Raw genomic sequence first — 18,495 nt, 5'->3', positions numbered from 1 at the left:
CGTGTGTCACCACACCTGACTAGTTTCTAATAATTCACTGAGTCCAAATAGTGTTGCCTATACATACATTGGAACATGGGCAACCTACCAGAGAGGATAAGAAAATCTAAGTGTATCCCAGAAGAATTGGTTGGGTGGGTGAATAAGGGATGAATACAATTGAAATACATTGTATGCATGTATAATTTCTCAAAGAATAAATTTAAAGTATAATAGTGAAAACAAATTTAAAGTATAATATTAAAAACAAAAAAAGCACTTGAAAAATAAGCTGTTTCCTCCTCCCTGTCTTCCCCCACCCCCTTCCCTGTATATCATTCACCTTCTGATGTCTTTTTCTCCTCCTCTCTCTGCAGTAGCCGCCTTAAGAACAAAATATGGTATGGCCTTCTGGGAAGCAAGCAGCTGCTGCGGAGCTCTTACAGGAAGCTGGAAGAGCGCATACACCTGGAGGTTAGTAGAAAGGGCCATGCTTCCTGGGCACAGAAAAGGGAAACCTCAGAAATCGCCTTTCCACTGTATCTTTGGTTCTTTTCAAATGAAACTCTGGGATCCTCCCTCACAGCCATGGGGACAAGGCACAAGGTTTTCTTTCCGCTTCCTAGATAAGAAAATGATAGTATGAAAGAAAGACCAATTCCCTCCCCATCTCTATGAAGGGTCTTTGTGCTGGTATCTGAAAAGCCAGCCAGTAAGAGCTCCTCTTTTTTTTTTTTTTTTTCAGTGTGATGGAAAAGCCATTTCCTTGCCAAACCTTCAAGGCATTGTAGTGCTCAACATTACCAGCTATGCTGGAGGTGTCAACTTCTGGGGACGCAACACGGCAACCGCAGTGAGTGTGGAGCGAGGAATGGGGTGGGCAAGAGGCCTGACTCTCCCAAATGAGCGCAGAAAGGACTGCCGGGCTGACCAGAAGGGAAAGCAGACATTGGGGAAGATGAGTTGGCTTGGAATCCTTAGGGCAGTATCTGTAGGTTTAGCTTTTTAAAACAGTTGTCATTCCAGAGCACAAGAATCAAATAAGAACCTCAGAACTATGTCATGTGACCCCTGGGCTTTGACTTTCCTGTTACTAAGGCCTGAAAGACACTCAGAAGATGATTACCTAGGAGGCCATGTTCTTCATCCCAAGATTGTATGTCAGTAAAGACATCTGGAAAACCAGCCATGAGCTCCTTGTTCTGAGTTCATCTAAGAAGTCCATGAAACTAATAGAACTGGCCTTGGGAATTCACGATGCTGCACTGGACAGGGAAGAAACTGGCTGATTTGTGATCTCCAAAGGAGCTCAAATGGATTACAAGCACAAGTTCCTTTTCTAAGCCTGGCTTCCTTACCTTACTTTTCCCCTTTAGTATAGTTTTCTCATTTCTTCATAGACTAGGAAAAAATGTTACCAGTAGTCCTCAAAGCACATTTATTTATTATGGACAAAGTATGGATTCTTGTGAGAATTATGACATGGTTCCTATTCCCTAGGAATATGACGCCCCTGCAATGGATGATGGGAAGCTAGAGGTAGTGGCAATTTTTGGTTCTATACAGATGGCCATGTCTCGTCTCATCAACCTGCAGCATCATCGAATTGCCCAGGTAAGCAAGGGTTGGGTTAAAGATGGGATCAAATTTCTAGCTTCAACCCAAGGATGTGAGGTAATCCTAGCAATTACCTGATTGTAAAAGTTCCTGGGTAGTGGAAGTAGGCAATCTGTTAGGCAGTAGGGTGGCGACTGATGTTGAAGATACAAGTGTCAGAGACCCAAAACCCCAAAAACTTATAGGTAATACATGCTTCTCCTTGGGATGATCTGATTCATATCTGCTGCCAGTTTCTCTTCAAATATACATTCACACTGTGACCCAATACCAGAGTAGCCCACAGTATTTTCTTCATTTTTCCTTTTTTTCCTCTCTCCTTTTGTGATAGTGCCATGAGGTGATGATAACGATTGATGGTGAAGAAGGCATCCCTGTGCAGGTGGATGGGGAAGCATGGATTCAGAGACCAGGCATTATCAAGATTAAATACAAGAATACTGCCCAGATGTTGATGAGAGATCAGGTAAGAGAAAAGTTCTCCTTGAACTCCTACATTGCCTCATTCATAGCTATCACATTTCTAGTCAAGAAGAATTCCCCAAAGAGAGCTCTGCATGCCTCTTGTATCAGGCACCTTGAATGATGGTTAGAAGTGCATACTCCTAGATCCTACACCAAATTCACTGAACTGAATGGAAAGGGATGGCTCCTGAGAGCTTGCATTTGTAAACAAGCTCCTCAAGACATTTTTATATGTAAAAAGACAGTTGCAATACACTGTCCAAAAGACACTGTCCCTCTTTCAACAAGGTTGTCCTCTACATTACACTGCATAGAAAACTAAGGACCCCTGGTGGTGGAGAAATACACTCTTTCAATAACAGTTCTTGCATTGAATATGTTCTCTTTGGACTCCATAAGATTCCTTAATACATTGCAGATGTCATTTACAGATGTCACCCATTTCTGCTAAATAAAAAGCTACAATTATTATTGATCATTTGTTCAGGACTTGGAGGCTATCTTCTGAAGTGTGAATATAAAAATATCAATAGAGAGGGAGGGAAAACCCACCTAATAAAATGCCAACATTGTGCTGGGCACATTGCATATATTGCCTGACGTAGGTCCTCCCAAGAATCCTATAAGGAAGATAAACTTATTTCCATGTTGAGAGCTTAAATAACTTATTAATAGTCACACTAGTAGATGAAAAGAGCAGGATTGAAAAATAAATTTTGTGTGTCTGAATCTAAATCCCCATTACAACATAATATATACATTTGGAAAGAATAGAGAACAAAAGGCATTCTTCTGTCTTATCCATCACCATGTCCTCATACCTGAGCTTCTAGAAGACAAAGATTTTGCCTCATTCAAGACTGGTGTCCCACAAGCCAATGTACTAACAATAAAAACTAAACTATGTTATACAGAAGATACATTGACTAAAAAGACAGGAAGATGTATAAATAGGTACATAAAAGGAATGGATAGGAATGTCTTCACTCCCCTTTACCACCTAGACCCCATATTACCTACAAAATGCCATACTCATAGACGAATCTGTCACATGTCCTCATAGCTACAACAGTTATTACAATTTGCCACTATATTCATCTTTAGGAGTTTGAGAACTCAATGAAAACATGGGAAAGTAAGCATACTGAAATCCAAGCGGCCCCACCACCCCAGCTGGATTACCAGGAATCTCAAGATAGCCTCTCTGATAGGGAGTATGCCCAGATGCAGCACTTGGCTCGGCTTGCAGAAGACCTCATTAGCAGGTAAGAGGACTGACCTTAAAACAGGGCTGGGAAACCCAAAAATGGATAGGGAGAGAGAGTCAATTGATATCTGTTGACTACTGGGGATCTTAGCCTCAGAAAGGAATCTGACTAAGTGCTTACAATTAGGGCCCTGACAGTCTATGCAGGAAGTATTCTTTGTGACTGACAATAGACCAGTTTTCACACTCCCCATTAGAGCCTGAGGTGAATTTTTATTTCCCTCTGCTTTCCAAGACCCAGTAGGAATAAGAATGTTTATTCTGGGCCAGCACAATGGTTCAAGAAGTGAAGGTGCTTGTCATCAAGCCTGGCCATCTAAGTTTGATCTTTAGGGTCCCACGTGGTAGAAGGAGAGAACCAACTTCTGCAGCTTGTCCTCTGATCTGCATGTGTACACACACACACACACACACACACACACACACACACACACACACACACGTATGTGCAAATACAAACAAATAAATGAACAAATACATAAATAAACGAAGAAATAGTTTATCCTTGCCCTTAACTGTTAGAAAGACCTTGAAGTTTCAGCAAGAGCCAGTTATCTCCTCAATTTTAGTTTCTCACCCTATTCAATCTCCCAGTATCTAAATCCAACGTAAACAAACATGAACAAAGGTGAATGCTTAAAGAAGCATTTCTAGCATTTTCTTCATTGGATACCTAGTGAAGAACAGAAATAGCAAGAGGGAATAAAGAGTTCAAATTCAGGACCTAGGGTTTTTGTTTTGATTCTTATCCCAATCTACCAGCTCCTCATACCATAAATCCATAGCAACAAACTCATCGGGTTTTGCTTTATTACAGACTCAATGACCTGAGCAAGGTCCACCAGCATGTGTCTGTCCTCATGGATTCTGTGAATGCCAGTGCTAACATACTGAATGAGGTGTTCTACAGCCAAGACATTGGCAATGAGGCGGGTGCAGCTTCCTGTATTCCCATTGAGGTAAGGGGAGAAAATTAGCAAATGAAATAAAGGAGCCAAACTTTAAAGGAAAAGGGGGTTTAAGGGAAAGGGAAACAAAAATGAAATGAGGAACATGTGCAAGTGATAGGGTAGAAAAGTGATGGGTAGAGTAGGCAGGGGGTGGGCCATGGATTCCTAGGTAAAGTGCCTGCTGTGCAAGCATGAGTAACTGAACTTATATATAACCCAAGCACTCGCCTTGTCAGGCATGGCAGCATGCATTTTAATCCCAATACTTGAAGGCAGAGACAGAGGATCTCACAGGCTCTCTAGCTAGCCAGTCTAGCCAAATCAGTGAGTTCCAGGTCCAGTGACAGACGCTGTCTCAAAACTGTAAGGTGGACAGCAATTGAAAAAGACACCTCACATCCATCTCTAGCCTCTACAGGAACACACACACACACACACACACACACACACACACGCATCCTTATACACAGGCATATACACATGTGAATATTTACACAATATAAATAAACTAAAATTGAAAAATAAAGTAATAGAGTCGATAGGAATGCAGGAATTCTTTAGATTGTTATAAGGCCAAGGTGGCTGCTGAGGAAATGCCATGACTGATTTCATCATCCTGAGAAGCAGTGTTTGTTTCTGGCAGCTAGCCACCACATAAGCCTCAGAGTGAAATAGTTAATAAATGGAAAGAAACATAGTCTTGGACCTTCCTCATTCCATCCGACTCCCTGTGTAACAGTATAAGGTTATACCTGTCACTGGAACCAGAGATCCAAGAGGCTTTTATTTCCCTCTTGACAGGTCCAGATCAGACATTTAATATTAAATGTGCCATCCCATGCCAATACTCACTGCCATAAGATTTGAGTGTTGCTTTTAAAATGTGCTTTAGATTTGGAGATGTAGCTTGGTGACAGAATGGCCTTGGATATGATCCCTGGCATACATAACTATATACATGCACACACAGACACACAGGCACACACACATGCACATATGCACTCATGCATGCCTACACAGGAGGGGGAGGGAGGGAGGAGAGGAAGAGAGAGAGAGGGATGGAGGGAGGGATATGAAGGGACAGGATGGAGATGGAGGGAGAGGAGCACAAACTTCATTAATAGGTAAAAATACAGTAGGATCAGGATGTGTTCAAATGTGAGTTAACTTTATTTTAGGCCACATCCTAGTGAGGTCCAAAGTTTCAAGAAGAGATATGTATGGTTAGACTTATTTCTACCTGCCATGGGAAAGGTAGTTTTCACTGAGATTTGCAAATTTCCCTCTGGTTTGCAAATTTCCTATTGCCCACTGTACCGAATCAATGATGCCACAAGCTAAGCTGTATTGTTCCCCTTTGAGGGGCACACCAATAGAGCTACATTGCTGACAGTGGACCGTTGACAGCTGGTGTCGATTCTGACTGGTTGGTGCTCATGCCGTGCCAGCGTGCTGTATTTGTAATATTACTTTTCCAGCTACAGCCATGCCCTGCTAGTCTGTTCCCCCCTTCCTGTGGAGAAGCCAGCTTACTAACCAGCTACTCTATCTTGTCCTTTCCATTCTTCTCCTTTCTTCTCCCCTCAGACTCTGAGCAGAACTGATGCAGTAGATGTTACATTTATTCTTAAAGGGCTCTACGATGACACCAAAGCTTTCCTGGATGAAAACTTGGTGAGTGCATGGGGTCGGAGCATGGGAGGGCACATCTCTTTTGAATATGGCCACTTTCTGTATTTGGTTCCAGGGTACTAGAGACGTGTGATAGTAAGTAGGTGCTTGCTTGATGATTCCCGTCATTCTAGTCACGATTGCCATTATGCAGTATTTGTCACCTGAATATGCTACTGTGTGTGTTTATGACAATCCATAGGGACTACCATATGTTGGATGAAAGTCTTTCTATCTTTGGTCAATGTCTCCTGGGTCAAGACTAGGCCCATCAGCTGCACAGTGTTCTCATTACACCTGATTCAGCTACAAGTGAAAAGAGTGAGGTCCTCAGAGATGCTCTTCTCTCAAGATGGAAATTTTACCTTCTCCACGGAGAAAGTAACAGGAAATAGGGGGAAATTTTGAGGGCTCTGAGCTCAAATACAAATTAGCTACCTACCATTTGTATTAACTCCTTAAGGCTGCCGTGACTAAGTACCAAGGATTTATATGACTTTAAATAACAGAATCTTACTAGCTTATCATTTTGAAAACTCCAACATTAAAGCCCAAAATGTCAGCAGGTCCATCCCTCTAAAATCCCTAGGGGAAGCTTTCTTTGCCTTTTCCCAGCTTCTGGTCATTTTTCTGGCAATCTTTATTAATCCTTATCTTGTCTTCAATGTCTCTGTCTTCATACGGCCATATTCTGCCAGGGCGATTGATAGTAATGGATTAAAGCCTGCCCTATCTATATGACCTCAAGTTAACAGTGAATTACAAAGGCAATGGCTATAATTTCTCATAAGGGTGCATTCTGAAATACTGGGGATTAGGACTTTTAACATATCTTTTGAGAGGAACACAATACAACTCACAACACTAACTGTGTAAGTTCACCTCTTTGCATTTATTTCCCCTACCTCCAGGATAGTAATTGTAACCTTACCTCTACAGCTTGTTTAGAGGATTTACATAAATAACAAAGTATTGTACCTTCAGTGCCCAGCAGTACCTGGTACATAGTTGTGGCTCAAAAGATGGGCTTTAGCCGGGCGGTGGTGGCTCATGCCTTTAATCCCAGCACTCAGGAGGTAGAGGCAGGTGGATCTCTGTGAGTTCGAGGTCAGCCTGGTCTTCAAAGCGAGTTCTAGGAAAGGCACAAAGCTACACAGAGAAACCCTGTCTCGAAAAACCAAAAAAAAAAAAAAAAAAAAAAAAAAAGATGGGCTTTAAAAGTACTAAGGAGGATGAACTATGACTCTGAACACTACAATGTTTCTCCTCATGTAATGTCCATGCATGGGCCCAAGGTGATTGTACTCTGAGAAGACAACTGCTCATAACTATCCAACTTTGATGTTGTCCCTGAGCAGATGTTGTGCTTGCTTTTGATCTAATTAAAGTTGAATTTGAAGAAGGGCTCCTGAGTTGAAATTGTAAGAATACCCTCTTTCATTTACATATCTGATTGTCACACTGCCTCAGAAGCAGAAGCAGAACGACTAAAGTACTCAGACCACACCGTTCCATCATCTGGGCCCCAAGCTAGGCTGTTTCGGCTTTGGACAATTTCAACTGGAATTCTGAACTCAATGTCATTCTCAGTTCAACCATCAGTAAATATGGGAAGTTGGCCTCTTGCTAATTTAGGCTTTCTTGAAGCTCATAGCTTGAAAATTAGGCCATGCTAGGTAACATCGCAGCTTGAACATACCCTACCATGAAGTGAGGCTTTCAGAAGGCTTCCTTCAGATAGGACCTGTGAGGCTCCATCCATGTGTACACATCAAAATGAGGCGAGCAGGCACAAAGCACATAAGAATGACCATGTATCTCCAGAAAGGCTGTCACTGACATGAGATGGGTACAGTCATGTTTCATTTGGAGATTATTCCTATTGAGAAAGTATGACAGTAAAAAAGAGCAGTTTGGGCAGAGGGGCTGTATTAGCTTTCCATTGCTGAAATGAACACCCAAGATAATCAACTCACAGAGAGAAAGCTATGTTTTGGCTCACAGCTTTGGAGGGTTCGGTCCATGAATGGTTTGATCCTTTGCTTTCAGCATCTGGCAAGGCAGCACACTGTGCTGAAAATCATGTGGGAGACTAAAGTTGCTCACCTCATGGCTAGAAATGAAAAGGAGTGTGGCCAAGGAACTACTGTCCCTCTCAAAGCCATGGTCACAATGACCAGAATACTTCTGATTGGGCTACATCTCTTAAATGTTCCACTACCTCTCAATAGCACCAGTCTGAGACTTAAGCCTATATAACAACACATGGGCCTTTATGGGACATTGTAGGTAAACTGTAATAGGGATATAGCTTTTTTGAAAAATGAAGTGAATCTCATTCAGTAATTCCCACTTCCCTTCTTTGGCATATGTTTGGCACGTGCCTCTAAGCCATGCTGTATTGTCTTAAGTTGCAAAGGAGGACAAATTATTTGTTAGCATTGATTTGTTTCTTTCTTTTAGCATGTTCTCAGTGGCCATAACCTCCCATCCCACTCGCTGTCCATTCAATCAGCACACATTTCCTCTGGAACTAGCTATTGCTACAGCAGCAAGTGTCCCATGAATAGGAAGAGACCACAGAGATGCCAAACTGAAAGGAGAGTGAATGTAGAGATGAGAGCTGGGTCCAGCTTCGATTGCTGTATGTTTTCAAGGGCTGCATCCATCAGTGTGTTGCCATGTGCCCCAATTATTACCTGTTAGAATATGAATGCTCTCCCTGTACTGCTGATTTGGAACTTGGAGATGGTCTCAAAAGAATCTCTAAGTCTCCCATGTACCACACAGAGTTTATCTTGTGTGTGCTGGGAGGTTAGCAGTAACCACTTAGACAGGACAGGCCCTCTGCACACATGTTTCTTAATCATGGAGAACAAAGAACTAGAAGCTACAGCACAGTCTAGAGAGGCAGAGCCTCTACCAGGAAGGGAAAAGTTGAGGCAGTCCTTCCCTAAGCTCACCTTGATTTACAAACTACCTTTTAAATTATAATGTATAACTATTATAACTTCTAGCATCTGGATACCTTTGTGTATTGTATAAATGGTAGGCTACTAAGTTAGACAGATTCTGTCTGGCCCTGTAATCTTCTTTTAAATAAATTTATTCTCTCAAATATTACATCCCAACCGTAGTTTCCCCTCCCTCCTCCCAGTCCCTCCTCCCTCTCCCCATCCACTCCTCCTCCATTTCCTTTGAGAAAAGAGCAGGCCTTCCAGGGATAACAACCAAACATTAGCCATGTAATCTTCAACACTAAACTTCTTTGATTATACTTTCTCACCTATGAAATGAGAATCATCATACCTTGTAAGGTATTGTGAGGGTATTGGGGAGAGTACAGGAAATTATGTATTCACGGTACCTGATATACACAATATGCTCAGAATTTAGTGACAGCTCTTACTTAGGTGGGTAGTGATATGGCTTCAGAAACTGGAAGCCAAGAGTGAGACCCTTGTTGTAGACATTAAGCTAAAGCTGAAAATCGTGGTGCTAATTCATGCTGGAGAAAAGACCTTCACTTGTGAAACTGAGCATGTGCAGCTTCAAAGAGACCTCATCCATCTGATGATTTCCTTGATCTTCTTGGTGAAAAGAGAGCTATCTAAAGCTAGTATTGCTTTTGATAAATGGATAATCTGATTGTAGGCCAAATGAGCTACAATTTGTCACCATTATAATCTCTTGGCCAAAATGAGCTACAGTATGTTGATACCTGTATGATCTCTTGGTCCTAGCATGGACTCAAAGTGGAGTCTAAGGCAAAGTGCTAGGAAATGTACACTTACTATTCTCTTGTCTATGCCAGTTGAGAGATGCTGAGGATGAGGCCATACTACAAACTGCCCTGGATGCCATGGATACGGAGTTGAGAAGGATCCTGGCAATTGACTGGTTGAATCAAATCCTTTTTCCAGAGGTTCGTAACCTGGGGAGTGGGAATTTTCTCTTGGTGTCATAGTATGGGGTCAGTACATGGGATAGGGGTAACAGAGGCCCAATGCAAACTTTAACTTCAGCATTAATGAGGCACCCTCTTCCCCGTATCCTCATCATAAATGGACAGAATAAAGCAGCAAAAATGAACAAGTAGGTGACCATGGACAAATAACCAGAAAGAAGACCATTCTAAAGCAAGAAAGACTAAGGAAGATCACATTGTTCTCTAGGCTACAAGCTCTCCCTGCTCAGTGTCTGCTGCCAGAACTAAACCATATGTGGTACATACTATCATAGCCACACCAGTTGTTTGCAGACAGCTGTTGTAACTGCTTGATACCTAGGACATGTTGGTAGGTCAGTCTTCCAAACACCTCCTCTTCCTGCTGCTACCTGCCCCTCCATTGCCTCTCCCAGCCAATATGCGGCATAAAAGGAAAACCAAACATTGTAACAGATAGAATATAGTTGCAGAGATGCTGCCAAGTTTGGACTACTTTGAGTACTTTTCTAAGACTGCAAACTTTCACATTCATTCATAAACCAATTATCCCAAAGATGGCCACCTATTCCAAAGTAAAGTATTCTCATTGTGATCTGACAGAGATGGTCTCAAAATTTTTCCAACCATAAAAACATTTATTTCAAATTTTAGAATCCCTGCCTGCTTCCTCATAGCTATTTTATGACACTAAATGCCAGTTGTATGCATGTGAGCACCCATACAGACATGTTTGGAATAGTGCAGGAATAAGGCTACTATTTCAGAAGGAAAATCATATGCAAAGTCTCAAAACAATGGTTCTCAACCTGTGGGTCGCGACCCCAAAGCCCAACAGAAAACACTGGTATTTATATTACAATTCATAACAGTAGCAAAATTACAGTTATGAAGTAGCAATGAAATAATTTTGTGGTTGGGGGTCACCACAATGTGAGGAAACTGTATTAAAGGGTCGCAGAATTAGGAAGGTTGAGAACCACTCATTATCTTAAAAAGATTTACCAATCTTTGGTGATTACATTACAAGGTCTGGTGTACTGCATGTTTTTATCAGTAGCCTTCTAGGGAAGGAAGACGTCCTGTTAGACAATAAGAATAGCAAATTCTCACTCTTTTCCCATTATTACCTGCCTCAGCTATCTCCCATTAAGCTCCTGAGTGAGCAAACTAGCTGGATATTTATCATCCTATACCTTGGGGTCCCAATTCGCATGTGAGTCTTCCTCACCTGGGACAAAAATCTCTTTTCTGAGTTCCAGTACTTCCAGAGAGGTAAAGCCCTGAAGAAAGGAAGTCAATTGAAAATAAGGCAAGGAGAGGTTGCTCACACTAACTGCCCTTATCTTGAGATTACAGAAGATTGAGACCCACTTTGCTGGGGGAGAGCAAGACAAGGGTCAATTCTTTATTGGACTTCTCAGGACTCTAAGTGAGGGGAAGGTCCTGTGCTCTTTCTTGAAGTTGTTTATAAAAGGCAGTTCTGAAGGTCAGGGATACAGCCAGGAGCAGCACTAGAGAAGAAAGGGTGCCGTGGGGGTCTGTGCAGGAAGAGGAGGAAGGTAGGTTTGGACTCTGCCCCTGAGGGAAGGGACTGGAGGCATAACTAATCCTGAAAGGAAGATTACCCCAAAACCTCTTGTAATGTGTTTGGCTAGATTTCCTGGCAATAAATCAACCGTTTGGCTAGGAACAGAAGGAAAATAAGAATGCTTTTACAGAAACAAGATATGAGTTGCAGGATGAACTGGAATTACAGAACCTGTGTTGTCTGTCCAGCAAAGAACTCACATTCAAAATTAGTAAGTTTGTTTAGAGCATCCTCTGCATTCTAGACAGGAAAACAGGTAGCCTGTGGGGCAGAGTCTTCCCTATATGAGGATGCTTGACTGAGGGGGCAAATAGGGGCTCTCAACTGGAGGTGTGAAAGATGAAATACATTTTTCCATTTATAAAGAACTGCCATATGAGCAGCAGTGACCCCCAACAGTCCATGTGACCTCACATGGAATGCTTAACCTCTGAGCCTTTGCTTTTTTGGTTTTTTTTTTTTCAACAAACTTTAAAAAATGAACAGTTATTTGTTTCTGCTTCCTCCTCCCCTAGCCCTGCTTACACAGCCTTCCCCTCGCTCTGAGCCTTTGCTTCATTTCTAATGCAGGAATGTTAGTAGCCCTTTTTCCAGGTTGTTCTGAGGCTTGTGTAAGGAGCATGTATTGATGTATCCAGAAAGGCACATGGCACAAGAGTAGGCTCTTTCTAAAGCTCAATTTATTTTAGTTTGAACTCCCCCCCCCCCCATTATATGGGTGCTGGGAATTGAACCCAGGTCCTCTGCAAGAGCAGCAAGTGCTCTTAACCACTGAGACCCTCTCCAACCCTACAGCTCAATTTCTTTATTAAGATATATGGCTAGTGAGTAGGGGCAACTCTACTACCTGAGCTGAGAGTAGGTCCGCCTGCTTTCTGTAGCCATCCTTGTCCATCACTTTAAAGAGCCCATAGAAATTATTGCAGAATGTAAGCTAACATTTTGACCTTACTCTTGCTGTGGTTTCCCAGGAGCGGTCTTCTGACACTCACAGTTTACGTCACAGACTGAGGATTAGATTCCCCAAATTGAGGAAGAAGAAGCAAGAAGAGGGAGAAAAGCCAAAATCAAGCCACAGATTCCCTCGTTTCCTTGGTAAGTCAATTCCACAGGCACAGAGGGCATGAACAACAGCTTGGGCTCCTCCATGAGACCTGAAAGTACCCTCAGAAATGTTCATGGGTATGTTGGAAAGAGTCTCCAGGAGGAAGCCAGTATTAGGTAATGCCAAGTAATTCAGAGAATGATATGAGTACTGGCTGGTAAGGGGCGAGCCTGAGAAGGAACTGGTGCTATGTGGGCTGGATGGCCAAAAGGAAAACTGCACTTGGACCGGTATCTTACTGTTTGACCCATTCCTAAGATGCTAGGGACAGGTTTATCGCCCTGTCAAAAATCCCTTCTCTCTGTTAACGAGAGTTCCTGGATATACAAATCTCATACTATATAAATTTTGTTTTCTGTACCATTCTTCCTTATAACTGAATTATTGTTGAAATGTGAATGGGATACAAAAGAAGGCTCTCCTAGAATGTTTAGTTGTCCCAATTCTGATGCTCATGGTCTCTCCTAAACTTGAGGCTTAGGTAACATGGAAGCTTCAAAGATACAGCATTAGCAGACATGTAAAAACAGGACAAGAGGCACGGCAGTTTGTTTTAGTTTAAATGAATAAGGATTTTTCAGATGCCAAGAGAAAATCTTTTGGATCTAAGTATATTTTTCTTGGGTATGGTCCAACTGGTTTGATTCCTTAAGAATCTGACATTTGGAAATCTCTAGTGCTTGGAAGGATTTCTGTAGACTCAGATTGAGTCCATAGTACTTGCATAGATGATCGGTTTCTAAGAATTAATCCTATTTGCATTTAGTTTGTATGGTCCCCAGTGGCTTCCTCTTTGATTCAAAGATGGTTGCTACAGTAGGAACAAACTAGTCTGTCTCCTGCTACCCTGCCCCCTCTGAGGCTCACACATTGAAGCATCTGGCAAAGTACTAACTTCATTTTTTCTATACCCCTTTTTACGGGGGGGCTCTGAAGGCAGGTTCTGGCGTCGCAGAAACCGTGGCAATGCGGAAAAAGGTGACGACGACGACGACGACCCTCCAACACCCGCAAGTTCTCGGCTATAGTCCTTGAAAGCTGGAAGGAGAGCTCTCAACACGGAATTCCACTACAAATTCAAAACCTCAGTAAAGACGGAACTCAATTATATCAGAACAAACCTGAGCACCACCAAGAAAGACCCTCCAAATCCTTAGACTAACATATTTCCCTGGACTTAATCAGATCTCCTTAGAGGGTTACATTTTTCTCGTTGGCCAAAGATTCTTGTTCCGAGTTGTCTTGTTCAGTTCTCCTTCTCTTTGTGTACCTTGAGCAACTACAGTGTTTACTGGAGATAGACTCTTTATGAATAGCCTGGGATCTATAAGAATTGATGGGAGCGCATCTCTTTAGGAAGTGTTGCAATGGGTTTCCTTCACTAGCAGAGAAACTGTTGACACCAAGAAATGAATGAGTAACCGACTCTCAGAAAGATGAAGAGGGGGCAGGGCATTCGGGCTTGGCTGTGTTTCTCCTCCAATCCCTGCCAATTGCAACTTGATATTTCAAAGGATGTAGTTGGTTCAAGATGAGAACAAGGTCCTGGAGGCTTATCCAGTTGTCTGTTACAATGATCATGTGAATCTTCCCTTGTAGATATGAGTCTCTCCTCCACTCCTCTCCTCTCCTCCCCTCCCCTTCTCTCTCTCCTCTCCTTTCTCACCTCCCCTCTCGCCTCTCATTTTCTCTCCTTTCTTCTTCTCTTCCTCACTAGCCTTCCTTCTCATCCCATTTCCCCTCTCTCCCCTTCTCCTCCTCTACGTCTCCTTCCTCCACTCTCCCCATACACTCTTTGTGTTTTCTCATGTGTACATGTATGTCTTTGCACATGTCCAGGTGGTGCTCTCGTGGCTGGGTGGGCCCACTGTTTGGAACTCACCCCTCATGGCAACCATACAGGCTCTTGTCCTTTTGCCTTGATCCTAGCCTGCATGTCTTCATGGAGTGCTTGCCTGCATTCTCGCTGGATTTTTTAACTAAATGTTTTGCCGCTGTGCTGCAGTATAGATTATATACAGAGACATAAAGATGTACATATATATACATATATATTTTTAAGAACTGAAAATACAACTCGACCTCTAAGTGACCCTCTAATATATTGTGATAACCCAGGAATCCCTCCCCTTCCCTATTACCCTACACACATATATAACTCTACCAACTGCCCTAGTTCTTGGTGGAGCTCCTAATCTTTTGGTGCATTTTTAGGGTCTTAGAAGTAGCTGGAGTCTACTTAGAGCCCAGCTAATTCTGACATCCACTTAAAATACTGAGCCAGGCCACAGAAAGGGAACAAAAACACCAATGCCCTGAGAAGGGCCAAGCTGGCATGCTGCCATTTGCTCTGTTTCTCCTGGCTCCGTATCAGCAACTGCCCAAGCTTTATTGTCCCCTTCCCCAGTCCAAAAGATGTCAAAGAGCTCTACCCTTTGGATGTCTAAGTTAGGGCCTACCAACCACCACAGCCTCTGCTCTTCCCCATCAGCTTAATCTGGGCCTGCAGCTATTGGACAGGCTGTTGGGATACTCTTCAAATTAACTTCAAATCTCATATCTTGCCCCCATTTCCCCTGAGTATAAGAGGGGCAGTCAGGGTGACCAGAAGGAACATGGATCGGGGAAAATAAAGGCTAAAAGCCTTGGGCTTCCCTGCTGTTCTGCTTCCAAGTTTTTCATGAAAACATAGTAGGCCTAAATTGCTCCAAATCTTAATTTGAATCTTTTTTTTTTCTAAGTGAACAATCTTGGTCAGGCAAATCTAATGAAAGCCCAATGCTCAGAGAGAATGTCTCTGGTCTGCCTCTCAGCTCCACCCTCTGTCATAAATCCAGAAAACTGCCCTTTTCTCACTGCTCAGCCAAACTTAGCGTGCTCAATTTACCTGACTCAGTCCAACGGCTGGTTCACTGAGGTGCACAATCCAGACTCCGATCACTGGTTCTCAACTTTCTTAAACTCCACCAGCCTAACCCACTTAAACCAGCTGCCTGTGTTCCACCTCTTCAGGGGTGAGAAAAAGAGACTGAACAGTGGGGTAGCCCCCGATGTCTGATAGCTGTGCCAAACAAAACTGTCCTAGCTCTACGACCAGAGGAGAAACTCAATGGGAAAAGATGGCAGAAAACACTTAAAATGTCAACATCAGGATGTGTATTGCTGACAGTGCATGTGTTTAAGTGGAGTGTGCTGTTGCAGCGTCTTTGGTTTCCTCTTGTCGCTCTTTCTTCACAGGAAGAGGTAGCAGATCAAACCACCAATGCCACTGTTCCTCCTTGGCTGCAGGAACTAATACCTGCACGTGCACATTCACATAGTTGGGAACCATGTTGAATTTTCTCCGAAGAGTCTTTTAAAAAACTGGATCATTTCTAAATAAGCAAATTTAAGGAAACAGAAGGAAATCCTAGGAAACAGTAGCCTTACCTTGGTAATGACTAAGCAGGGCTATGTCTTGTAATTATTTCATTGCAAATGATAGTCAACTGTAATAGGAATCCATCCCTGCTTATTTTGCTGGAGTGCTGTAGGTCTTTGTGTACTGTAATGCTGCTGTTGCTCTGGTGTACCATCTGAAGTCCCACTCATTCCCCACCTTGTCCTCCTATCTGAGTCAGAATGCTATTGAACGACACCTAGAGGATGGGGACTAGAACCGAATGTGGGGCAAAACTGATAAGCTAAGGAGCCAGTGTGGCTTGTTAAAATGGTCCAGATACCATCTGCATTGTTAAGTTACCAATGGTTCCCTGTAAAGGGAAGCTGGCATGCTAAGAACTTGTTCACACATCTTTGGAAACGAAGCAAGAAGTTCTCTCTCTCTCTCTCTCTCTCTCTCTCTCTCTCTCTCTCTCTCCCTTCCTCTCCCCCCTCTCCCTTCCTCTCCCCCCTCTCCCTTCCTCTCTCCCTCTTTCCCTATCCCTCTCTCTCTTTCTCTCTCTCCCTTCCTCTCTCCCTCTCTCCCTTTCTCCCTCTCTCCCTCCATCCCTTCCTCTCTCCCTCCCTCCCTCCCTCTTCTTCCCTCCCTCCCTCCCTCCCTCCCTCCCTCCCTCCCTCCCTCCCTCCCTCCCTCTCTTTCTCTGTCTCTCTCTCTCTCTGGAGTTTCCTTAGCCCTGAGAACATGGGCTCCTTTCAGGATTTCATTGTTAACGATTTGAAGTAATACAGTTGCTCAGGTGGTGGGATCAGACACTAAGTATCCACCACAGTTCTGTACAGAAATAATTAAGAATCAAAGTTTTGGGGTTTGGTTGTATCTTTGGTAGTACTGTCTGTAGAATTGATTGTCTAATTCTTGGCCAGAAGGACAGCAGGGAAGGAAAAATCCAAATAGAGTTAAGTTGACACCAACCACTTCTGGCATTGATACTATAAGAGGCCAACAGCTAGCCATTAAGGCCCTCTATTACACCCAAAGGGGCAAGGGAAGAAGAATAAAGAGGATATTGTCAATGTACTAAAAGATGACCAGAAGAAACAATTGGGGGTCAACATCATCTTCCCTTAGGACACAGTAGAGTTTTAGTTGTATAACAGACAGAAACCAATACCAGAGAAGTCAGACCCCATCCACACCTTTCCACTGAATAAGGGACCTTGATTGGCTATATGGTTTGTGGAGTTGCATTTGTCTGCTAATCTGTAATACATTGTTGCTTACTATTATATGTTCTGTGTTTTCTCAGAGGCCCTGCAAATAAGTAGCAGGGCCAGGGCCTGGTCAGGGGAGGAAGCTGGAATAGTGATGGAATAACAGAAAATAAAAACGGAGAAGGAAAAGATCCACAAAGTGTGCCTATTCTTCTTAGCCCTTCCCATAAAATGGAACACCGGTCCTCAAAATTCATACAGTGATTGCTTCTTAAAATATTTTAATAAATGGATAAATATCACCAATAACTACATCTCATCATTTCTTTCAACAGGGTAGAGGAGCAGTTGCATGGGGCTTGATGAGAGTTATTGGATTGGGGTGGTCCTTCAAGCTCTCAATAGGCCACCTACAGGTGCCACTGGAAGGAAGGACTAGGCAGCAAAACACAAACCAAGACTGGCCCTTCAGGTTGATTATAATGCAAATCAGGACACTTCTATGGGGAAATACCTGCCACCATAATTGCTCTAGAAGCCAGTTCTCTGCAGTATACAGACAAATCTCAGTAAAACCAGATGGTTGGTGGGGGGTAGAGTAGGATGAAGGAGTATACCCCAGGCTGTTAAGAAGAAGTAGAAGACATCTTGAAAACATTGTAAAATGCAATGTGCTCTCCTAACACAAACAATAAAAGCTCCTCTCCCTTCCAAACGAGTTTGAGGTTGGAAGGGCTCTGTTCAGATCCAACATTAGTTAGCCTCACCACTGAAAATAGTTTAGGGCCATTGAGATGGTACAACAGATAAAGGTGCTTGCTGCCAAGCCTGATGACCTGAGTTCAGTCCCTAGAACACACATCATACTTATAGGTTGTCCTCTGACAACAGACATGTGCTATGGCATGTGTACACACACACACACACACACACACACACACACACACACACACACACACACACACACTGTTATAAAAAAGAAAATGCTTTAATTTCTGCCACATACATGCAGTCACACTAGGAATCCAGATGTTAATTACATTTGTTGCACAGGCAACTAGGGATATAGCAGACCAGGATGCTACATAAAGTTCTATAAGAGTAAGAATTCAAGTCATAAATCCTTAACTTGTCAAATACTAAAAATTACTTATTTGGAGACGATGCATTTGTGACAGTTGGGACATTTCAGACTATCCTTATAAAAACTATATTCCTGGGCTTTGGGAGAGGGTAGGTAAACAGTTCTGCTGTGGAGGACGTAGCAGGCTAGGCCCTGTGATCCATATTAAGACTTGTTTTGCATATACC

At 42.8% G+C, this 18,495-nt stretch overlaps 1 protein-coding gene across 1 annotated transcript in view; it reads left to right on the top strand.

Annotated features, from left to right (window-relative positions):
* Dgkk (diacylglycerol kinase kappa) overlaps nucleotides 1-16,615 on the top strand; it is a 129,469-nt gene extending 112,854 nt beyond the window's left edge. The window contains 10 exon segments of the mRNA XM_052750517.1: nucleotides 357-453; nucleotides 725-832; nucleotides 1,480-1,593; nucleotides 1,928-2,062; nucleotides 3,166-3,326; nucleotides 4,146-4,287; nucleotides 5,866-5,952; nucleotides 9,764-9,874; nucleotides 12,458-12,581; nucleotides 13,528-16,615. Of these exon segments, the coding sequence (XP_052606477.1) occupies nucleotides 357-453; nucleotides 725-832; nucleotides 1,480-1,593; nucleotides 1,928-2,062; nucleotides 3,166-3,326; nucleotides 4,146-4,287; nucleotides 5,866-5,952; nucleotides 9,764-9,874; nucleotides 12,458-12,581; nucleotides 13,528-13,619 (1,171 nt within the window). The 3' untranslated portion in view covers nucleotides 13,620-16,615.
* The last annotated feature ends 1,880 nt before the right edge of the window (nucleotides 16,616-18,495 follow it).

The sequence above is a fragment of the Peromyscus californicus genome, unplaced genomic scaffold, assembly GCF_007827085.1.
Source record: "Peromyscus californicus insignis strain IS unplaced genomic scaffold, ASM782708v3 Scaffold_10__1_contigs__length_136768540, whole genome shotgun sequence".
NCBI classification, from domain to species: domain Eukaryota; kingdom Metazoa; phylum Chordata; class Mammalia; order Rodentia; family Cricetidae; genus Peromyscus; species Peromyscus californicus.
The sequence above is the reverse complement of the archived record's forward strand: the minus strand, read 5'-3'. Positions and strand labels throughout refer to the sequence as shown.